Genomic DNA, 17,991 nt, shown 5'->3' with positions numbered 1-17,991 from the left:
CTCCCAGACCATATACTCTTATGGCTACCCTGCACTTACAATGTCTAAGGTTTGGCTTAGACATTGTAGGGGCACAGTGCTCATGCACTGGTACCCTCACCTATGGTATAGTGCACCCTGCCTTAGGGCTGTAAGGCCTGCTAGAGGGGTGACTTATCTATACTGCATAGGCAGTGTGAGGTTGGCATGGCACCCTGAGGGGAGAGCCATGTCGACTTACTCGTTTTGTCCTCACCAGCACCCACAATCTGGGAAGCAGTGTGTCTGTGCTGAGTGAGGGGTTCCCAGGGTGGCATAAGATATGCTGCAGCCCTTAGAGACCTTCCCTGGCATCAGGGCCCTTGGTACCAGGGGTACCAGTTACAAGGGACTTACCTGGATGCCAGGGTGTGCCAATTGTGGAAACAAAGGTACAGGTTAGGGAAAGAACACTGGTGCTGGGGCCTGGTTAGCAGGCCTCAGCACACTTTCAATTCAAAACATAGCATCAGCAAAGGCAAAAAGTCAGGGGGTAACCATGCCAAGGAGGCATTTCCTTACAGTGTGCTAAGGAGGAGGCAGCTGGATGTGCGCCATGTTTTGAGATCGGGTTGAGTGATGAGTGTCGCAGGAGGGTATGTGTGTGTTGTGTAGGAGGAATGAGAAGTGGGAAAGGTGAAGGCTCCAACGTCCAAGCAGGGGTGGCTCTGACAGAGTTGGGAAAGAGGGCACGGGTGGGCCGAGTGGTGGAGTTGGAGGACCAGAAGCTCTGGTACTGGGTGCAGATGGGCTTACCTTTGAAGTTTAAATGGGAGGAGTGGAGATCCAATGGGCGATGCATAGGGAGAGGTTGAAAGGGAGGCAGCAAGTAGTTGGAAAGAGCCAGGAAAGTGCACAGAGACAACGCGGCAAAAACCGGGTCAGAAAGAGCAAAATGATGGCAAAAGTGAACAAACAGTAGAGCAACAGGGCATAAAAGCAGGGAGCAAAACAGAACAGCAAACAAAGCAAAAAACTGAGTGGAACCCAAGAGGGTGTAAGAGTGGATCACGAAAGAGTGAGTGCAGGAGACAAAGCATGCAAGAGGGCAATGGGTGAAAAGCGGTACAGTGAGAAAAAGCGCAAAGGGCGAAAATAACACCAAAGAGGCAGAAGTGCAGAAAGAGGCTGGGGCGGGCACAAAGGCTCAATGGGAGGTCTGGCCGGCCTGGGCCTTGGGCGCCAGATTGGTCACAGAAGGTTGGGTACTCAGGCAGGGAAGCAGAACTTTCTAATCAAGAGTGTTTCATCATGGAACTGGTAACGTAGGTCCACCTGGTATTGTTTCTTGATGGAGGTATCTTTTATTTCCCTCTGGGCAGATAACCATATATTTCCAAAACCCACATGAAGCATCTGAATCCCATAGAAACAGTTTGTAAAAGGTTAACACGGATGTCAGTCAGGGCAGTTCTGTCTTCTGCAGCAACCCGGCAGGTTTCCAACATTAAGTTCGATTATCTGGCAAGTTATAGGGTGATATCAGTCAGACCACTAACCATCAAGCTCTTGAACTTGTGGGATTCTCAGCAGAAACCGTGCTCGCAAAGCAAGGGTTAAACAAAATGAAATGAAGTACGTGTCTCTACCATGCCACTAGGAAGACTTCTGTCACTACAGTGAGTTCTTTATATAGCTATTAAATGTGTGTTGTTTTTACTCCAGCTTAAAAAATGAGTAACTTTTAACATTCATTTTAATGTGTGTTTTCAGGCCAGAGTTGTTGGAGCAGCTTTGGAAAGCGAGGGCAGAGAAGAAGAAGCTGCGAAAAACCCTTCGCGAATTCGAAGAGGAGTTCTTTAAACAAAACGGAAGGTTTGTTATTTGCTATATTAATGGTCACTCTGCTCTGGCAGCATTATGCTTTTTGCAGTGAAGGAGGGTTTGTGTGCCATGTTTTGCCACTCTTGGTCATTAAATATTGAAAAACTTAGGGTTCGGATGTGAATTTGAAATGATGATCTTAGGTTTTGCAGATTGTTTATATGAATGAACCTTCTTCCCGAGTGCTAGACTGGCTCAGGAAGGTGCCCTCACCCTCATGACTTGTCTCCAGCACCCAGTGTTGGTGCTGGAAGCCACTTGTGGATCTGTGCTGACTATCTGTATAACATTCCACATGTCTGTCATGTCACTTCTGTTTCCACATCTCCTGAGGCGCAGGGTTCATGTCTTACACGTTTTTATTCTCTTTTTAAAAAATAAATGATCTAAAAACTTATGTTCAATGGCATGTGTGGCTGTAGATACACATGCTTTGCGTAAGTCCGCCATCTAGTGTTGGGCTTGGAGTGTTGCAAGTTGTTTTTGTTCGAAGAATCTTTTAGAGTCTCAAGATTGAGTGACTCCCCCTCTCGTGATAATGCGCATGGGCATCAGGTCCTTTGTTGGATTGTTTTCTCTCTGCTGTCAGGTTGAGACATGTATTCCTCTTGCTCCAGTATTCCTTGAGTTCTGTCTATACCAAACTCTTTTCTGTCTTTCTTTCAGCTATGGTAATGTATTTCTTTCGTGGTTTCACTATCTAACGCACTCGACCAGAATTTCTACGTTGGGAGTCGGTTGCCTGCACTTCGGGGCGCCGGCGCCCACCTCCGGCCTACTACTCTACATAGTGTTGAGAAATGCAGGGCTGATGGAATGCACTCCATTTCGGTTTTGCCCTCAATGCCGTTCGAAATTCCCACACACCGATCACCTGGTGTAGGAAGTTGGCTCTGTATTTACTATATGAAAGTGAGATGTAGGGTGCACAGAGTCCAGGGGTTCCCCAGAGGCTTAAAAGAGGCCAAAGTAGATAATAATAATGCTGTATTTTGTGGTAGTGTGGTCAAGCAGTTAGGCTTAGCAGAGGGCAGTGCAAAGCATTTGTTGTACACACTCACACAGAAAATAGAAGAAGCACACACTCAATGACTTAACTCCAGTCAAATAGTTTTTATATATCAAAATTATATTTTCTTAGTTTATTTTTAGAACCACAAGATTCAAGTTGCAGGTTAGTACCTTAAAAGTTTCGTATTTCACACAGGTATCAACAGTACTTTGTTTGAAATAGGTGAGTAATACAGTTTTTGAATTACTGACAATAATCAAACAGTTCCTGGGGGGAAGAAATGTTAGATCGGTTTACAGGTAAGTACAAGACTTACAGTTTCAGTCTCCAGGTTTTGGGAAGTCCACCGGTTGGGGTTCAAGTTAACCCCAAACACCCACCACCAGCAACACTGGGCCGGCAAGGTTCAGAGGTCAAAGTTGAGGCAATATAACATGGGCTCCTATGGAGACGGGGGTACATGGAATCAGGCCTACCTGCAGGTAAGTACCCATGGCTCGGAGGGCAAACCTGGAGGAGTAGAAGCGCACTGGAGGAGCCACAAGTGAGCACCACTCACAGACCCTCAGCTGCACAGGGGCGGCCAGGTGCAGGGTGCAAACAGGATGTCCGGTTTCCAATGCTGGTCTATGAGGAGACCCCAGGGGTCACTCAGAGGCTGCACCCGAGGTCCAGGGGGGTGTCTCGGGCACACCACCTGTCGGACTGGGAGGAGGGCCGCCTATTGAACGATGAGGCACTGGGGATCGGTTTCTTTAAGGCCTGGGGGCTGCGGGTGCAGTGTGTTCTTAGGCGTCGGATATCTTCATCTGGAGCTTTGCGGTCAGTGGGGGCCCTCGGGATTCCCTCTGAAGGCGTCGACGTGGAGGGGTGGAGAGGTCAACCCATGGTGGGCACTTGCTCGCAATTGCCTGGGGACCCTCTCTTGCTGGGCGGACCACCTGGACACGGGCCGTGGGCATCTGGCGCACAGAGGTCAAGACTCACGCATCTGGAGTGAGGTGAGAGTCCTTAGTTAGTTTCTTTAGACAGAACCACTGTCCTCAGGAGTTCTTGGTCTTTTTGGGTGCAGGGCAGTCCTCTGGAGTTTGCAGAGGTCGCTGGGCCCAGTGGGACGCTTCACTGGTCTTTTTGCAGGTTCTTTGAAGCAGGAGTCAGGCCGGTAGGGCTGGGGCCAAAGCAGTTGTCATCTTCCTTCTTCTCTGCTGGGGATTTCAGCTTAGCAGTCCTCCTTCTTGTAGGTCGCCAGGAATCTTATGAGGTGGGTTCAGGGAGGCCCTTAAATCCTAGATTTAGGGGCATTTTAGGGGGTCAGAGGGCAGTATCCAACGGCCACTGTCCCCGAGTGTGGCTTCACCCTCCTTGTGCCCACTCCCATTGGGGAAGGGGGCACACTCCTATCCCTATTGGTCCCTGTCCTCCAAACCAAGATGGTGGATTCTTCGGGGGGGGGGGTGTCATCTCAGCTCTGGACATCTTACAGGTTTTAGGAAGGCCACCCTGTAGGCAGGTAGCCTCTTTCTAGCCTTGTTACCCCCACTTTTGGCCTGTTTGTGAGTATATGTCAGGGTGTTTTCACTGTCTCACTGGGATCCTGCTAGCCAGCGCCCAGTGCTCATAGTGAAAACCCTATGTTGTCAGTGTGTTTGTTGTGTGTCACTGGGACCCTGCTAGCCAGGACCCCAGAGCTCATATGTTTGTGGCCTATATGTGTTCACCTGTGTGGTGCCTAACTGTATCACTGAGGCTCTGCTAACCAGAACCTCAGTGTTCATGCTCTCACTGCTTTTTAAATTTGTCACTGCAGGCTAGTGACTAAATTTACCAATTCTCATTGGCACACTGGTACACCCATATAATTCCCTTGTATATGGTACTGAGGTACCCAGGGTATTGGGGTTCCAAGAGATCCCTATGGGCTGCAGCATTTATTTTGCCACCCACAGGGAGCTCAGACAATTCTTACACAGGCCTGCCACTGCATCCTGAGTGAAATAACGTCCACGTTATTTCACAGCCATTTTTCACTGCAGATAAGTAACTTACAAGTCACCTATATGTCTAACCCTCACTTAGTGAAGGTTGGGTGCCAAGTTACTTAGTGTGTGGGCACCCTGGCACTAGCCAAGGTGCCCCCACATCGTTCAGGGCAAATTCCCCGAACTTTGTGAGTGCGGGGACACCATTACACGCGTGCACTATACATAGGTCACTACCTATGTATAGCGTCACAATGGTAACTCCGAGCATGGCCATGTAACATGTCTAAGATCATGGAATTGTCACCCCAATACCATTCTAGTATTGGGGGTGACAATTCCATGATCCCCCGGGTCTCTAGCACAGAGCCCGGGTACTGCCAAACTGCCTTTCCGGGGTTTCCACTGCAGCTGCTGCTGCTGCCAACCCCTCAGACAGGTTTCTGCCCTCCTGGGGTCCAGGCAGCCCTGGCCCAGGAAGGCAGAATAAAGGATTTCCTCTGAGAGAGGGTGTTACACCCTCTCCCTTTGGAAATAGGTGTGAAGGGCTGGGGAGGAGTAGCCTCCCCCAGCCTCTGGAAATGATTTGATGGGCACAGATGGAGCCCATCTCTGCATAAGCCAGTCTACACCGGTTCAGGGATCCCCCAGCCCTGCTCTGGCGTGAAACTGGACAAAGGAAAGGGGAGTGACCCCTCCCCTGACCAGTATCTCCCAGTGGAGGTGCCCAGAGCTCCTCCAGTGTGTCCCAGACCTCTGCCATCGTGGAAACAGAGGTGTTGTGGGCACACTGGACTGCTGTGAGTGGCCAGTGCCAGCAGGTGACGTCAGAGACCCCCTCTGATAGGCTCTTACCTTTCTTGGTAGCCAATCCTCCTTTCTTGGTAACCAAACCTCCTTTTTTGGCTATTTAGGGTCTTTCCTCTGGGGTATTCTTCAGATAGCGAATGCAAGAGCTCACCAGAGTTCCTCTGCATCTCCCTCTTCGACTTCTACCAAGGATCGACCGCTGACTGCTCCAGGACACCTGCAAAGCCACAACAAAGTAGCAAGATGACTACCAGCAACATTGTAGCACCTCATCATGCCGGCTTTCTCAACTGTTTCCTGGGGGTAGCCTGCCTTCACCCTGCACTGGAAGCCAAGAAGAAATCTCCCATGGGTTGACGGAATCTTCCCCCTGCTAACGCAGGCACCAAAAGACTGCAACACTGGACCTCTGGGTCCCCTCTCATCCCAACGAGCGTGGTCCCTGGAACTCAACAACTCTGTCCAAGTGACTTCCACAGTCCAGTGATCCTTCAGTCCAAGTTTGGTGGAGGTAAGTCCTTGCCTCCCCACGCTAGACTGCAAACCTGTGTACTGCGTGATTTGCAGCGGCTCCTGCTCTTGTGCACACTTCCAGGATTTCCTTCGTGCACAGCCAAGCCTGGGTCCCCAGCACTCCGTCCTGTGTGCTCAACCCTCTGAGTTGGCCTCTGACGTCGTGGGACCCTTCTTTGTGACTCTGAGCCAGCTCTGGTTCACAAATCTTCTAAGTGCCTGTTCAGGTACTTCTGCGGGTGCTGCCTGCTTCTGTGGGGGCTCTTTGAGTTGCTGAGCGCCCCCTCTGTCTCCTCCTCCAAGGGGTGACATCCTGGTACTTCCTGGTCCCCAGCAGAACCCAAAAACCTCTACCGCGACCCTTGCAGCTAACAAGGCTTGTTTGCGGCATTTCTGCGTGGGAACACTCCTGCAACCTTCATCGTGACGTGGGACATCTTCCATCCAAAGGAGAAGTTCCTAGTCCTCTTCTTTCTTGCAGAAGCTTCTTCCACCCGGAGGCAGCTTCCTTGCACCTTCATCCGGGGTTTTCTGGGCTCCTTCCCCCCCCCCACCCCCCCGACACTATCGCAACTCTTGGACTTGGTCGCCTTGCCTTGCAGGTCCTCAGGTTCAGGAATCCACCTTCAGTGCATTGCTGGTGTTTGTTGTTCTTGCAGAATCCCCCTATCACGACTATTGTGCTCGTTTGGGGTAGTAGGTGTACTTTACTCCTACTTTTCAGGGTCTTGGGGTGGGGTATCTTGGACACCCTGACTGTTTTCTTACAGTCCCAGCGACCCTCTACAAGCTCCCATAGGTCTGGGCTCCATTTGTGATTCGCATTCCACTTTTGGAGTATATGGTTTGTGTTGCCCCTATACCTATGTGCTCCTTTCGCAATCTATTGTAGTTCTACACTGTTTGCATTACTTTTCTTGCTCTTACTTACCTGTTTTGGGTTTGTGGACATATAACTTGTGTATATTACTTACCTTCTTACTGAGGGTACTCACTGAGATACTTGTGGCATATTGTCATTAAAATAAAGTGCATTTATTTTTAGTAACTCTATCGTGTTTTCTTGTGATATTGTGCATATGATATAAGTGGTATAGTAGGAGCTTTGCATGTCTCCTAGTTCAGCCTAAGCTGCTTTGCCATAGCTACCTTCTATCAGCCTAAGCTTCTAGAAACACCTCTATTCTACTAACAAAGGGATAACTGGACCTGGCACAGGGTGTAAGTACCACAGGGTACCCACTATAAGCCAGGCCAGCCTCCTACACACCCCCAGCAACACACACAAGCTGTGAGGCAGTATGCATGTGCTGAGTGAGGGGGTCCCTTTGGGTGGCATAATACATGCTGCAGCCCTCAGAGACCTTCCCTGACCACAGGGACCTTGGTTCCAGGGGTACCATTTACAAGGGACTTAACTGTGTGCCAGTGCTATGCCAATTGTGGAAACAACGGTACACTTTTAGGGAAATGTAGGAAGTTGGCTCTGTATGTACTATTTCAAAGTAAGAATTGCATGCACAGAGTCTAAGGGTTCCCGTTAGAGGTAAGATAGTAGCAAAAAGAGATAATTCTAATGCTCTATTTTGTGGTAGTGTGGTCGAGCAGTAGGCTTATCAGAGGGTAGTGTTAAGCATTTGTTGTACACACACAGGCAACAAATGGGGAACACACACTCAAAGACAATTCAAGGCCAATAGGTTTTTATATAGAAAAATATCTTTACTTAGTTTATTTTAAGAACCACAGGTTCAAGATTTACAAACAATACTTTAAATGAAAGGTATTTCACTTAGGAGCTTTAGTAACTTTGAATTAGCAAAATAGCATATACAGTTTTCACACAAATGGCAATAAGCTATTTTAAAACTGGACGCTTAGTGCCATTTTCAACAGTTCCTTGGGGAGGTAAGTGTTTGTTAGTTTTGCAGGTAAGTAAACCACCTACAGGGTTCAAAGTTGGGTCCAAGGTAGCCCACCGTTGGGGGTTCAGAGCAACCCCAAAGTTACCACACCAGCAGCTCAGGGCCGGTCAGGTGCAGAGGTCAAAGAGGTGCCCAAAACACATAGGCTTCAATGGAGAAGGGGGTGCCCTGGTTCCAGTCTGCCAGCAGGTAAGTACCCGCATCTTCGGAGGGCAGACCAGGGTGGTTTTTGTAGGGCACCGGGGGGGACACAAGTTAGCACAAAAAGTACACTCTCAGCGGCACGGGGGCTGCCGGGTGCAGTGTGCAACAGGCGTCGGGTTTGCAATGGAGTTCAATGGGAGACCCAGGGATCTCTTCAGCGATGCAGGCAAGGGGGAGGCTCCTCGGGGTAGCCACCACCTGGGCAAGTGAGAGGGCCACCTGGGGGTCGCTCCTGCACTGGAGGTCGGATCCTTCAGGTCCTGGGGGCTGCGGGTGCAGTGTCTTTACCAGGCGTCGGGTTCTTAGAAGCAGGCAGTCGCGGTCAGGGGGAGCCTCTGGATTCTTTCTGCAGGCATCGCTGTGGGGGCTCAGGGGGGTCGTCTCTGGTTACTCACGGGCTCGCAGACGCCGGGGAGTCCTTCCTGTAGCGTTGGTTCTCCACAAGTCGAGCCAGGGGCATCGGATGCAGAGTGCAAAGTCTCATGCTACCGGCGGGAAACGTGCAGTCTTTGGAAGTTGCTTCTTTGTTGGATAGAAGTAGCTGGTTTTGAGCAGAGCCGCTGCTCACTGGAGTTTCTTGGTCCTTTAGTACAGAGCAGTCTTCTGAGGCTTCAGAGGCCACTGGTCCCTGTCGGATGCGTCACTGGTTGCAGGTTTTCGAAGTTGGAGACAGGCCGGTAGGGCTGGGGCCAAAGCAGTTGTCGTCTTCCTCCTTCTCTGCAGGCTTGTAGGTCAGCAGTCCTTCTTGTTTCTTCAGGTTGCAGAAATGTGATTTCCTGGGATCTGGGGTGTGCCCCTAAATACTGAATTTAGGGGTAGGTCTGGGAGGGTAGTAGCCAATGGCTACTGTCCTTGAGGGTGTCTACACCCTCTTTGTGCTTCCTCCCTGTGGGGAGGGGGGCACATCCCTAATCCTATTGGGAGAATCCTCCAAACTCAAGATGGAGGATTTCTGAAGGCAGGCGTCACCTCAGCTCATGACACCTTAGGGGCTGTCCTGACTGGTGGGTGACACCTCCTTGTTTTTCTCATCTCTTCCGGCCTTGCCGCCGAAATTGGGGGCAGTAGCCGGAGGGGCGGACATCTCCACTAGCTGGGATGCCCTGGGGCGATGTAACAAAAGGGGTGAGCCTTTGAGGCTCACCGCCAGGTGTTACAGTTCCTGAAGGGGGAGGTGTGAAGCACCTCCACCCAGTACAGGCTTTGTTCCTGGCCACAGAGTGACAAAGCCACTCTCCCCATGTGGCCAGCAACATGTCTGGTGTGTGGCAGGCTGGCAGAAAGTGGTCAGCCTACACTAGAAATCGGATTGGTATTCAGGGGGCATCTCTAAGATGCCCTCTGGGTGTATGTTACAATAAATTGCACACTGGCATCAGTATGCATTTATTGTGCTGAGAAGTTTGATACCAAACTTCCCAGTTTTCAGTGTAGCCATTATGGTGCTGTGGAGTTCATGTTTGACAAACCCCCAGACCATATACTCTTATGGCTACCCTGCACTTACAATGTCTAAGGTTTTGCTTAGACACTATAGGGGCATAGTGCTCATGCACCTATGCCCTCACCTGTGGTATAGTGAACCCGGCCTTAGGCCTGTAAGGCCTGCTCGAGGGGTGACTTGCCTATGCCATAGGCAGTATGAGGTTGGCATGGCACTCTGAGGGGAGTGCCATGTCTACTTAGTCCTTTTCTCCCCACCAGTACACACAAGCTGTGAGGCAGTGTGCATGTGCCGAGTGAGGAGTCCCCAGGGTGGCATAAGACCTGCTGCAGCCCTTAGAGACATTTCCCGGTATCAGGGCCCTTGATACCAGGGGTACCAGTTACAAGGGACTTACCTGGATGCCAGGGTGTGCCAATTGTGGAAGCAAAGGTATATTTTAGTGAAAGAACACTGGTGCTGGTGCCTGGCTAGCAGGGTTCCAGCACACTTTCAATCAAAACTTAGCATCAGCAAAGGCAAAAAGTTAGGGGGTAACCATGCCAAGGAGGCATTTCCTTACACTCACAGATGCCAGTGTGGGATTTATTCACATCTGCACCAAGAGGGCACGTTAGAGGTGCCCCCTGAAAAACCTACCTAGCTACTGGTGTGTTCACTAATTGGTCAAAATCAGTGCAGCCACCCTAGACCGAGTTCTGGCCCCCTAAGGTGAGGTAAGCCAACACTCTTAGAGGCACAGAACAAAGGCCTGCTCTGGGCAGAGATGCTACCAGAGCAGGTTGGACATTCCAGGATGGGGAGCTTCAAAGGCCTACCCATCTTTGAAATGCGACCCCGGTCCCTCCAAATGGCGGAGATGACCAACCGCCCTGTCCGGACCCCACTTTTGGCAGCAGCACGGGTGGGAAAACTAGGCAGATTAGGAGGTGTGCCCACTTCATGCCAGTCACACCTTTGAGGTGGACAAGCAGAAGTGGACACTACTTTTTTAAAGTCCTCCCTCTAGTTTGGAAAGGAATTGGGCCACTTTGGTTAGGGTTATGCCTACTTCCCAGCAAAAGTGGTCAGAGAAAGGGAGCAGTCACCCTAAATGTGGTCAACCCATTGGCTACCACCTGGCATCCTCTGTAACGCCCCTAAATTGATTTAGGAGGCTCCCTGTACCCTAGAACTCCGTTCTCGACGACATGCGAAACAAGGACAAAGAAGAGTCGCACTCCTGCAGAAGAGGAAAAGAAGCAGCAGCTGCCTCAGTACGAGCCCTGCCTGCCGATCTCGCCAGACGCCTCCCAAGAAGATAAGTCCTGCAGCTCCAAGGAAGGAGGACTGCCTCCCTTCTAAAATGACTCAAGACTCCTGTGACCAGTGGACCTGCTCAGAAGCAAAGTAACAAGAAAAGACTCGAGAACAGTAGGAACCCGACACTGGAAGTAACCTCTGCACCAGACATCCACGACCCGAGGCAAAGCAAACCAGTGGTGCCCCAGCTGTCTAGAGTCCGAGTCCACCCGAGTGTCACCTCTTCTGGATTCACCCAAGTCACCTGCAGTGTCTGCATGCAGCCCCACTCTCCCACAGCCTGGAGGTGAGAGAAAACCTGACATCTTCAGCAACCACTGCGCCCGTCGCCCTCAACACAATCTGAGGAGGGTAAATGAAGGCAACGACCTCCCCCGGCTCCCCTGAGCTCAAGTCCATCCTGGGACCACCCCTGCTGGACTCCCGGTCAATGCCTGCAGCCTCAACACATAGGACCCCCTGACCGCAAGCGCTACCGGACGAAGAACCCAGACACCTAAGGACACCCCTGCATCAGTTGCCTCTGGGTCCTGGAAAAAAGAACCAAAGGTACACCTACGTCCTTGAGTACCCCAAGTCTTCCACTCACCTGTGTGTTGTCTTCAACTGGCTTCCTAGCCAGAGCCTGCAGCCTCTCTTCACAAAGTCCAGCTCCCATAGAGAACCATTGGGCCCCTGATGCCTTATTGCCCCCCTGCACCTGGCGCCCCAGTGCAGCCCAGTGTGATCTTCTCGTGTGGTTCTGATCAGTGCCTAGTACTTAGCTTTGATCCCTGAGCTTTACCTTGTGAGAGGTTGTTAATCCTGTGTTCGCTGAATATTGTGTTCAGTGGCATGTGTGGCTGTAGGTGCACATGCTGTTCATACTTCTGCCATCTAGTGTTGGGTTTGAACGGATACAAGTTGTTTTTCTACGAAGAAGTAGTCAGTCACAAGGTAAAGTGACCCCTTGTAGGAAAGTGCCCTCTTTCTTGGCATGGTTACCCCCGTTTTCTGCCTATTGTCAGTGTGTTTGACTGTGTTCACTGGGATCCTACTAACCAGGACCCCAGTGATAATGTTCTCTCCCTTCTAACTTGGTAACTGTAGCTTTGTCTTCCCACAATAGGCATACTGGTGCACTCATGTAAGTGCCTAGTATATGGTACCTAGGTATCCAGGGCATTGGGGTTCCAGGGGATCTCAATGGGATGCAACAGCTATTCTGCCACCCATAGGAAGTCCATGCAAAGGATTCTGCAGGCCTGCCATTGCAGTCTGTGTGAAACGGGTGCATGCACCAGTTTTCAATACAGGTCACTGCAAGTCACCCCTGTGTTAGGCCCTGTCAACCCAGAGGGCACTAGCACTAACAGAGGTGCCCCCACGAACTCTCGCCCCATTTTACTGGACTTCTAGAGTGCAGGTACGCCATTTTATATGTGTACTGGACATAGGTCACTACCCATGTGTAGGAAAGTACCATCTTGCCTGGCATGTTACCCCCATATTTCACTGTATATATGTTGTTTTAGTTGTATGTGTCACTGGGACCCTGCCAGCCGGGGCCCCAGTGCTCATAAGTGTGCCCTGTATGTGTTACCTGTGTTATGACTGTCTCACTGAGGCTCTGCTATCCAGAACCTCAGTGGTTATGCTCTCTCATTTCTTTCCAAATTGTCACTAACAGGCTAGTGACCAATTTCACCAATTTACATTGGCATACTGGAACACCCTTATAATTCCCTAGTATATGGTACTGAGGTACCCAGGGTATTGGGGTTCCAGGAGATCCCTATGGGCTGCAGCATTTCTTGTGCCACCCATAGGGAGCTCTGACAATTCTTACACAGGCCTGCTATTGCAGCCTAAGTGAAATAACGTCCATGTTATTTCACAGCCATTTACCACTGCACTTAAGTAACTTATAAGTCACCTATATGTCTAACCTTTACCTGGTAAAGGATGGGTGCTAAGTTACTTAGTGTGTGGGCACCCTGGCACTAGCCAAGGTGCTCCCACATTGTTCAGGGCAAATTCTCCGGACTTTGTGAGTGCGGGGACACCATTACACGCGTGCACTATACAAATGTCACGACATATGTATAGCGTCACAATGGTAACTCCGAACATGGCCATGTAACATGTCTAAGATCATGGAATTGTCACCAATGCCATTGTGGCATTGGGGAGACAATTCCATGATCCCCCGAGTCGCTAGCTCAGACCCGGGTACTGCCAAACTACCTTTCCCGGGGTTTCACTGCAGCTGCTGCTGCCAACCCCTCAGACAGGTTTCTGCCCTCCTGGGGTCCAGCCAGGCTTGGCCCAGGAAGGCAGAACAAAGGACTTTGTCAGAGAGAGGGTGTTACACCCTCTCCCTTTGGAAAAAGGTGTTAGGGCTGGGGAGGAGTAGCCTCCCCCAGCCTCTGGAAATGCTTTGATGGGCACAGATGGTGCCCATCTCTGCATAAGCCAGTCTGCACCGGTTCAGGGATCCCCCAGCCCTGCTCTGGCGCGAAACTGGACAAAGGAAAGGGGAGTGACCACTCCCCTGACCTGCACCTCCCCTGGGAGGTGCCCAGAGCTCCTCCAGTGTGCTCCAGACCTCTGCCATCTTGGAAACAGAGGTGCTGCTGGCACACTGGACTGCTCTGAATGGCCAGTGCCAGCAGGTGACGTCAGAGACTCCTCCTGATAGGCTCTTACCTGTGTTGCTAGCCTATCCTCCTTCCTAAGTAGCCAAACCTCCTTTTCTGGCTATTTAGGGTCTCTGCTTTGGGGAATTCTTTAGATAACGAATGCAAGAGCTCATCAGAGTTCCTCTGCATCTCTCTCTTCACCTTCTGCCAAGGAATCGACTGTTGACCACGCTGGAAGCCTGCAAAACTGCAACAAAGTAGCAAAGACGACTACTGCGACCTTGTAACGCTGATCCTGCCGCCTTCTCGACTGTTTTCCTGGTGGTGCATGCTGTCGGGGCAGTCTGCCTCCTCTCTGCACTAGAAGCTCCAAAGAAGTCTCCCGTGGGTCGACAGAATCTTCCCCCTGCAACTTCAGGCACCAAAAGACTGCATCACCCGTCCTCTGGGTCTCCTCTCAGCACGAAGAGCGAGGTCCCTGGAACTCAGCAACTCTGTCCAAGTGACTCCCACGGTCCAGTGACTCTTCAGTCCAAGTTTGGTGGAGGTAAGTCCTTGCCTCCCCACGTTAGACTGCATTGCTGAGAACCGCGTGTTTTGCAGCTACTCCGGCTCCTGTGCACCCTTCCAGGATTTCCTTTGTGCACAGCCAAGCCTGGGTCCCCGGCACTCTAACCTGCAGTGCACGACCTCCTGAGTTGTCCTCCGGCGTCGTGGGACCCTCTTTTGTGACTTCGGGTGAGCTCCGGTTCACTCCACTTCGTAGTGCCTGTTCCGGCACTTCTGTGGGTGCTGCTTGCTTCTGAGTGGGCTCTTTGTCTTGCTGGACGCCCCCTCTGTCTCCTCACGCAATTGGCGACATCCTGGTCCCTCCTGGGCCACAGCAGCATCCAAAAACCCTAACCGCAACCCTTGCAGCTAGCAAGGCTTGTTTGCGGTCTTTCTGCACGGAAACACCTCTGCACGACTCTTCACGACGTGGGACATCCATCCTCCAAAGGGGAAGTTTCTAGCCCTTGTCGTTCTTGCAGAATCCACAGCTTCTACCATCCGGTGGCAGCTTCTTTGCACCCACAGTTGGCATTTCCTGGGCATCTGCCCACTCCCGACTTGATCGTGACTCTTGGACTTGGTCCCCTTGTTCCACAGGTACTCTCGTCAGGAAATCCATCGTTGTTGCATTGCTGGTGTTGGTCTTCCTTGCAGAATTCCTCTATCACGACTTCTGTGCTCTTTGGGGAACTTAGGTGCACTTTGCACCCACTTTTCAGGGTCTTGGGGTGGGCTATTTTTCTAACCCTCACTGTTTTCTTACAGTCCCAGCGACCCTCTACAAGGTCACATAGGTTTGGGGTCCATTCGTGGTTCGCATTCCACTTCTAGAGTATATGGTTTGTGTTGCCCCTGTACCTATGTGCTCTCATTGCATTCTATTGTGACTATACATTGTTTGCACTGCTTTTCTCTTGCTATTACTGCATATTTTGGTATTGTGTACATATATCTTGTCTATATTTGCTATCCTCATACTGAGGGTACTCACTGAGATACTTTGGCATATTATCATAAAAATAAAGTACCTTTATTTTTAGTATATCTGTGTATTGTGTTTTCTTTTGATATTGTGCATATGACACTAGTGGTACTGTAGGAGCTTCACTGGTCTCCTAGTTCAGCCTAAGCTGCCCTGCTAAGCTACCTTTTCTATCAGCCTAAGCTGCTAGACACCCCTCTACACTAATAAGGGATACCTGGGCCTGGTGCAAAGTGTAAGTACCCCTTGGTACCCACTACAAGCCAGTCCAGCCTCCTACACCATGTCCATCTACATAATGGTAACTCCGAACCTGGGCATGTTTGATATCAAACATGTCGGAATCATATCCCAATACTGTTGCAAGTATTGGAAATATGATTCCATGCACTCTGGGGGCTCCTTAGAGGACCCCCAGCATTGCTACCACCAGTCTTACAGGTTTCTCTGGGCAACCTAGCTGCTGCCATCCCTCAGACAGGTTTCTGCCCTCCTGCTGCTTGATCTGGTCAAGCCCAGGAAGGCAGAACAAAGGATTTCCTTTGGGAGAGGGAGGTAACACCCTTTCCCAATGGAAATAGGTGGGACTGGCTTGGAAAGGTTAGGCTTCCCAAGCCACTGGTTTGCTTTGAGGGGTGCATTTGGTGCCCTCTGTGCAGAAACCAGTCCACACCGGTTCAGGGTCTCTACTCTGGCGCGAAACTGAACAATGGAAAGGGGAATGACCACACTCCCCTGTCCATCACCACCCCAGGGGTGGCGCCAGGAGGTCCTCCAGAGGGGCCCTGGGTTCTGCCATCTTGATTCCAAGGTTGGCATGGAACTCTGGGAGCATCTGAGTGGCCAGGGCAGTTATGTGACGTCAGAGGCACCCTCTGATAGGTAGTTACCTGGCTAGGTGACGAAACCCCCTCTTTGGGCTATATAGGGTCTTCCACTGGGCTGGGTCCTCAGATTCGGCTTGCAAGATTCCAGCAGGACTCCTCTGCAACCTCTGCTTCGACTTGTGGCCTCCGGAACCGCAGCTGGACCCTCCAGGAACCTACAAGCTGCAGATCCACGAGGAAGACTCTTCTGCAACATTTCCCCGGCTGTGCATCCTCAGAAGACTGCAACTCTTCAGCCCGCACAAGAAGAAGGAATCTCCCTTGGGGTGAAGGCATCACTCCCCTGTAACTACAGGCACCTGGTTGCAACGACAACCAGCTGCGTATGGATCTCCCCTCATCCTGAGTGGCATAGTTCCTGCATCTCGGGTGGTGGTCGGGAGAGTCTCCCTTGGTCCTCTCTACGAGGTGTTACACTCCACGCAAGACAGCACCCCTGTGCACCACGTTTGTTGCAGCTGCCAAGGCTTGTTGCTTCATCTCCAAGGAGAACTTCAGGTGACATGTAGCTCCAGCCCCCAGCACTCCCTCCTGCAACGTCTGGACCTCTGCGTGGTCCTCCAGCGAAGTGGGAGGAACTTCTGCGGTGCTGCATGGGCTGCTTCAGCAACTTCTGTGCCCCTGTGGGCCCCCTGTGACTTCCTCTCCTGGGTAGAGTACTCCTAGAACTTGCTGGTCCCTGGCAGCACCCCTTTTCCTCTAACCACGAGTTTGCCTTTGCCAAGGCTTGTTGGTGGGAATCCTTCAACGACACCCATCTGCAATCCAGCTTCACACGTGGGACGCCTTTTGCACGCATCAGGAACACTTCTCCAGCTTCTGTGCTGCAGGGCTGACCTGTCTTCCTTCTTTGTCGACCAACTCCAAAAGGTACCTCTGGGTGGGTAGTATCTCCTACTCCCCCTGCACTCCACAAACACTTCTGGACTAAGTCCCCTCTTTCCACAAGTCTCCATCTTCAATGTTCCACTGCTGGTTCCTTGCAGGCTGTTCTGGGTGTCTTCTTTTTCGTCTTGTCATCCTTTGGGGTGGTTTGGAGGAAATCCAGTGTTTTACTCCTGCATTCCTGGTCACTGGTGGGGGGGGGGATGTAATACATTACTTACCTGCGTGGTTTCTTAGTACTCTCAGCTCCCGTCCAAATGGTTTACTTACTTAGGTATAGGCCATGTGTTCACATTCCACTTTCTTAGTATATGGTTTGGGCTCCCCCTAGGGCTACTATTGCCTATTGCTATTTTACTCTGTTTTCCAACCTCTATGCATCTTACTGTTAGTGTATATATATATATATCTATGTTCGATGGCATGTGTAGCTGCCGATACACATGCTGTGCACAGTCCGCCGTCTGGTGTTGGGCTCGGAGTGTTACAAGTTGTTTTTTTCTTCGAAGAAGTCTTTTCGAGTCACGAGACCGAGGGACTCCTCCCCTTTCGATTCCATTGCGCATGGGCGTCGACTCCATCTTAGATTGTTTTTTTTCCGCCATCGGGTTCGGACGTGTTCCTTTTCGCTCCGTGTTTCGGGTCGGAAAGTTAGTTAGAATCTCGTAAAAAACATCGGTATTGTTGCGTTCGGTATCGGGTTAGTTAGAACAAATCGACACCGAATTTTGAAGAGCTCCGGTGGCCCTTCGGGGTAATTTCGATCCCCCGTCGGGGCCTGGTCAGCCCGACCGCGTGCGACTTCAAGACTGATGGAACGGACCCCGTTCCGATTCTGTCCAAAATGCCATAACAAATATCCGTATACGGATCAGCATTTGGTCTGTAACTTGTGTTTGTCCCCCGAGCACAAGGAGGATACGTGTGAGGCCTGTCGAGCGTTTCGGTCCAGGAAGACGCTGAGAGACCGAAGAGCCAGAAGACTACAAATGGCGTCCATGCCCACAGGTCCACATCGGTTCGAGGAGGAAGA

General features: G+C 51.0%; 1 protein-coding gene across 5 annotated transcripts in view; it reads left to right on the top strand.

The window, feature by feature from the left end:
- The window catches only part of FAM13B (family with sequence similarity 13 member B), a 387,820-nt gene that overhangs the window by 324,457 nt on the left and 45,372 nt on the right, over positions 1–17,991 (top strand). For all 5 annotated transcript variants that reach the window (XM_069212170.1, XM_069212171.1, XM_069212172.1 and 2 more), the window contains one exon: positions 1,732–1,833. In XM_069212170.1, coding sequence (XP_069068271.1) covers positions 1,732–1,833 — 102 coding nt within the window. The remainder of the gene's footprint in view (positions 1–1,731; positions 1,834–17,991) is intronic.

The sequence above is a fragment of the Pleurodeles waltl genome, chromosome 10 (assembly GCF_031143425.1).
Source record: "Pleurodeles waltl isolate 20211129_DDA chromosome 10, aPleWal1.hap1.20221129, whole genome shotgun sequence".
NCBI lineage: Eukaryota > Metazoa > Chordata > Amphibia > Caudata > Salamandridae > Pleurodeles > Pleurodeles waltl.
Note: the sequence above shows the minus strand (reverse complement) of the source record. Positions and strands in the feature narration are given on the sequence as shown.